A 6268-nucleotide genomic window follows, 5' to 3' on the forward strand; every position below is an offset into this window, starting at 1 on the left:
AGCTATATATTTATTTTCATATAAATGAATTAAAGTTTTAATTATGTCATTATTTCATCATGCTTAGTTATGCTTAAGTCATCATGAGGTAATGCTTATGTCATAATTCAATTTTATTTTCCTTTTCTTTCTTTTCTCTTTTCCATCACCCAATTCATGATTTTAATTTATTTTTAATGTTTTATTCTCTCTCATTTTGATTGAAATTTAGGTCAAGATTCAACACTGAGGGTGAAATGACCAAAATGTCATTCATTGTGTTCATCGAGTTACAATTATCTTACCGATTGACATAAATTTTCTTGTATCTCCTTAACATTTTTATTGTCATTTAAACCTCATAAATTCTTCAATTAAGTCCCAAATAATTATTCTATAGGGTTCCCCATGAGTCTGGGGTTGACAACTATCTTCGCAGTTGTTTGTGGGGTTTTGTGGTTTAGAAGCACCTGGACGTCTCTTGTGTCCAGGGTCCAAATCTCTTTCAAATTAGTGCAAATTCACTTTAATTGATTTTCAATCATAATAAAAATATATGACTTTAAAATAATCCTCTAAATAAAATTTAAAACACCATAATAATGACAATAAAATCAATAAAATATGTTAAAATAATAAAGCTCAAAAGTTACTTATTCTCAAAATTCTCGGAATGTTATATGATCAATGGACGGTCTTGCTTATCAAGAGCTCATACTTTCTCAAATAATAAATAATAAATGATAAAAAGTAAAATGGATAGTATACAACTGTAATTATGGTCTAATATTAAATCTAATATTAACAATTTTTCCAAATAAAGAATAATATTGGAGTCTTAGTTGTCAAAGCCATCTTATCTTATCCTCTCATTGTAATTGATATACCCATCTAATCAGCAATTTTCATGTAATTTAAAATTATGGTGAGCCATATCTAAAAACATAATAAAGACTTATTATATATATAGAATTCTAATTTATGATTGATTATGTGTATAAATTAATTTATACACCAAGGTATGTACAAGAAATTTCCCATTTCCCACCATGTTACTTCTATATCAATGCTAGCCGCACACCCTCTTTACCCCACCCTAAAATTTAGAGTAATAACACTGCAATAGGCCAATAGCTCCATAATCTTCCTATCATCCCTGTCTTCCTTTCACTGCTTACTTTCACTACTATCTTCCCTCCTATCTCTCACACATACATACCAGAGAGAGACACAATGAGCATCGAAAATCTTACCCGTAAAAAGGTAAACTTTGATAACCCAAGAAGTTTCAGGGCAACCCTGAAATCCCATCTCAAAGAAACTTTCTTTCCTGATGATCCATTCAGGCAGTTCAGGAAGGAGAAATTTGGTGGCAGAGTCGTCAAAAAAGCAGTGCAATACTTTATTCCAATCTTTGAATGGTTACCCAATTACAATCTACGCTTGTTTCAGTTCGATTTGCTCGCTGGTATAACCATTGCCTCCCTTGCCATTCCTCAGGGGATCAGCTATGCAGAACTTGCTAATCTTCCTCCTATCATTGGCCTGTGTAAGCCTGATGATAATATTTTCGTTTTCCTAATAGCAATAATTAATCATGATGAATTAATATTTACATATATTTGCAGACTCAAGCTTTGTCCCTCCCCTCATTTATGCCGTTTTCGGAAACTCGAAGCACATAGCAGTCGGTCCGGTTGCAGCTTGTTCATTGCTCATAGCCAATACCATTGGGGAAAAAGTGTCTCACAACGATGATCCAACATTGTACCTCTACTTGGTTTTCACTGCAACTTTCTTCGCAGGAGTTTTTCAGACTCTTCTAGGTCTTCTAAGGTAAAAATATATATATTAATGGATTCTTTAACCCTTTTGGTAATGCATGTGATAAATTATGTTTAATTCATTACAATTATTGTTAGGTTTTTATTGGTATCAAATTTAACGTATATGCAGACTGGGGATTCTGGTGGATTTCTTGTCACATCCAACTATCACCGGTTTCATGGGAGGAACTGCAACTCTTATCTGCCTGCAACAGCTCAAGGGCATATTTGGATTGAAACATTTCACCACGAAAACTGATGTTGTTTCTGTCCTGCGTTCAATTTTTCAAAATAGAGATGAGGTTTGTGGGAAATCATTACTTCAAGCAAAAATCCTTCCTTCATTAAGGAAATCAATTGTTTGTTTTTTCCTTTCCCTCATTGTTTATGCTCATATATTTTTAACAGTGGAGGTGGCAGAGTGCAGTTGTGGGCATCATCTTCCTTACTTTTCTTCAGTTCACTCGGTTCCTGGTGAGATACCTCTCTCTACATTCTCCATCAACTATTACAGTGAAACAAGATAATGATAAATTAATAGCCAAGTAATTGATGATTTTAAGATTTTGAAGACATGACAATTACATCACCTGGTAAAGCAAATGGCTGCTGCCTAGCTACCACAGACCTGAGAATGAAGATGGATATATATACTAAATGTTTGAACATATGAACTTTTCAGAGGAGGAAAAGGCCAAATCTGTTTTGGGTGTCAGCCACAGCTCCGATGGTGGTGGTTGCAGTCGGTTGTCTTTTCTCCTATTTTGCTCACGCCGATAAACATGGAATCCAAATAGTAAGCGACTCTCTCAAGAGGATTAATCACAATTTTTTTTTAAACTGCAAATGATTAGATTGAACCATCAAATTCATCTATAATTTGACTGCTTTTTTCCTTAGGTGGGTCACCTCAACAGAGGCCTAAATCCTCTATCCATTAAACATATAAACTTTGATTCTCAGTATATACCTGTGACTTTGAAGGTTGCCCTCATCACAGGTCTTATTGCTTTAGCTGTAAGAATAAAAATCTCTCTCTTTTTGGGTCTTGGATTAATTAATTAATGACATATTTTAATTAATTATATTATATTATTAAAAAAAAAAAAAAAACCTACAGGAAGGGATAGCCATAGGAAGAAGCTTTGCCCTAATGAAAAATGAACAAGTTGATGGGAACAAGGAGATGATAGCTTTTGGTCTCATGAACATTGTGGGCTCCTTCACTTCTTGCTATTTGACCACTGGTAAATTTCTCTTTTTAATCTTAATACATTGGAAATTTTTAGGTGTATTAATTTTATATGGAATTAAAAATTATTTTCTCATTTGAATTATCTTTGATATGCAGGGCCATTCTCAAAAACTGCAGTGAATTTCAATGCAGGGTGTAGGACAGCAATGTCCAACATAGTAATGTCTATTTGTATGATGCTTACCCTATTACTATTGGCTCCTCTCTTCAGTTATACTCCTTTAGTTGCTCTATCTGCCATTATCATGTCTGCAATGCTTGGACTGATTGATTACGAGGAAATTTATCACCTCTTCAAGGTTGACAAGTTTGATTTTCTCATTTGTATGGCTGGCTTCATAGGAGTTGCCTTCATAAGCATGGACTACGGCCTCATGATGTCGGTAAGAATTCTAGGAGTTACAAAAATTGAAATTATACACTTGAGTGAAGATAGATTTAATTGGCTGTGTGATTAATCCTGGCAATTTTTCAGGTTGGGCTTGCTATGGTGAGGACACTACTATATGCAGCTAGGCCTGCCACCTGCAGGCTTGGAAAAATACAGGATTCATATTTGTACCGTGACGCAGAGCAATATCCTGGAGTGACAAGAATCCCAGGAGTCCTTGCCTTACAACTCGGTTCCCCAGTCTATTTTGCCAGTTCCAATTATATAAGAGAAAGGTATTCATTTATGACATCCAAGGCAAAAGGAGTGTGAAATGATTTGATTGATGATGTTGGAATTTTCGTATAGGATTCTCCGGTGGATTCAAGAAGAAAATGACATTTCAAATGGTGGGGAATCTATTGTTAAGCATGTCTTGCTAGATTTATCAGGTCAGCAAAAGTACATTGGGGCCTGAGGTGACGATGGCCCCAAGCCTCCTACTAATTTTTTTTTTTCCTCCTTAAAAAGTTTTATTTTTAAATTGTTAAATTTTAATATTAAAAATAATTTTTCAATTTGTAAATAAGTATAATTAAAACTTGTATTAATTTATTTAATATTATAAGTAATTAATTATAATTTAATATAATTTATTAAAATTCTTGTATTATTCTAATAACTTTTCAATTATTAACTTATATTAATCATATAATTATTTTTTTCTCAATATTAATAATTTTTTATTTAAATTATACTCAATATTTTAATTTTGGATTTTATTAGTAAGACAATTAATTAATAAATTATATTTATAAGAAAAAATTTTAAAGTAACCTTCATTCAGTATTTTTATATGTCTTCAAATATTTTTAATTAGTTATATATATGTAATTTTTATATATGGCTCCTCATACTACAATGCCTAGCTCCACCATATTCCATTATATAAATGAAAATTCAAGATTATCCTTAGTGTTTGGTTTCCATTGAGTTACAGGACTAAAACTACTTGTTAGTAAAAATACACTATTTTAGATGATGTTAAAAAAAAGTTTGAAAAAAAATTATTTTATTATTTTAGTATTTATATGACTAAAATTTATTAAATTTAATTTTAAATTATTTTTTAATTCTTTCTAATTAGTGTATATATATATATATATATATATATATATATATATATTAAAACAATAACTCTAACAGTAATATCAAATAGGCTCTTAATTTTAATTTCAGGAAAGATTTTAATTGTAATTTTTATGATGTAGGTGTTATATCAATAGATACAACAGGCATTGAAACATTAATTGAAATACACAAAATGTTAAAAGCAAGAAGTATTAAGGTATTTTTCAGCCATCTTATTCTTTTTAAGAATTTTCAATATATTATCAATGAAGAGTGCTAATCAATGTTGTTTATCCATCCATGTAGCTTTCTATTATAAACCCTAGGCTGGATGTTATGGAGAAAATGATAAGGTCACACTTTGTAGACAAGGTTGGAAAGCAATCCATATTTTTGTGCATTGAAGATGCAATTGAAGCTAGTTCATTTTCACTTTCAACACAGAAAGAATAACACCAAGTTTTCATCTAGATCGAGCTGTGTTGATGACCACATCGATCAGAGTAGGGTGGAACTGTTCATGGAACCATTGGGTTGGTTGATTCTAGAATTTTGATAAGCTGGGCCTTTGTATTTTTTTTTTATCATTATTATCCAAATTTAATAAAAGGATAGCTTCCTTTTTTAAAGATTTTCTTAACTTTTATATCCTTCTCAATCAATAACCAATGATCAAGGAATGACTAATATTAGTAGTATGCCCTACAGCATATTATTTTATATGTATCTTGTATATAATTTTATTAATAAAAGACAATTTCACTTGGCTGTTTACATAATCCATTTATGTGTAATTAAAAAGGTCTATTGATAGTTTGTTAGAAATTCTATTCTTATGTTGTTAAGAATATGAGTGACAGTATTTCTAATACAAAGTATCATAAATTAATTCACAGTCGAGGATACTTCACAAAGGATATGACTTATCCAGAAAGATTGTAATCATGTTTGTTCCCAAAGTATTAATATGAGATATAAATAAGTTGGAGTGGTGAGTCTCATGCCACATAACAAACTTGATACGCACTTATACATGATAAGTAGGCCGAATCAATGACACTTATGACAAGCACATAGAGTTTACTCTTGTCAATGTATTGTCATATATCATATCAGTGCATATAATCTTTAGACCTGAGATAACACAGTTATCTTGCATATAGGCGGTTTGAGTTTGATACTGCTTTCATACTCGTACTGTGTATGGGTTTATGGGCATGTGTTGGCTCCTACTAGTTATATATGGAGATAAGTGTTGATCAACATGGAATCCGTTACCCAAAGTAAATAGGGATAAAATCTTATGTTCATTTAATTATTCTTGATGATTTAAATTCCTAGTCAGGATAGATAGAATTAGTTAGAAAATAGTTTCTGACAAGAAAATCTAATCAATCAAGAATTGAAATTAAAAGAGAACATAATGTTTATAGCGAATGGAGTTTGACATTAACCATGACTCTAGCAGGAATTAGGATTTTGTAACGGAGCGATTCAAGTGCATGGTAACATATGATTAAAGGTTCATTTAAGGTATTCCTTATTACTCATTGGGTGGCCATGGCATGCTATGCTAAGGGTCAACCATGATCTATGAGATGCCTGAAATGATTTAGAGAAATCATTTATGATAAGAAAGAGTCCTAATGATATTAAGAGACAATATCATTTCTCATTGCCAATAAGTAATGAGCCTAGCAAGTCACA

At 31.6% G+C, this 6268-nt stretch overlaps 1 protein-coding gene across 1 annotated transcript; it reads left to right on the top strand.

Annotated features, from left to right (window-relative positions):
• The first annotated feature begins 1212 nt into the window (after positions 1-1212).
• LOC110670730 (probable sulfate transporter 3.5) lies at positions 1213-5083 on the top strand. The gene is made up of 12 exons (XM_058142937.1): positions 1213-1528; positions 1608-1815; positions 1936-2107; positions 2214-2279; positions 2488-2601; positions 2706-2822; positions 2926-3052; positions 3157-3443; positions 3536-3726; positions 3800-3882; positions 4702-4778; positions 4868-5083. Exons 1-12 carry the CDS (start codon positions 1213-1215, stop codon positions 5012-5014), a joined length of 1905 nt encoding a protein of 634 aa, XP_057998920.1. The 3' UTR covers positions 5015-5083.
• The last annotated feature ends 1185 nt before the right edge of the window (positions 5084-6268 follow it).

The sequence above is a fragment of the Hevea brasiliensis genome, unplaced genomic scaffold, assembly GCF_030052815.1.
Source record: "Hevea brasiliensis isolate MT/VB/25A 57/8 unplaced genomic scaffold, ASM3005281v1 Scaf92, whole genome shotgun sequence".
NCBI lineage: Eukaryota > Viridiplantae > Streptophyta > Magnoliopsida > Malpighiales > Euphorbiaceae > Hevea > Hevea brasiliensis.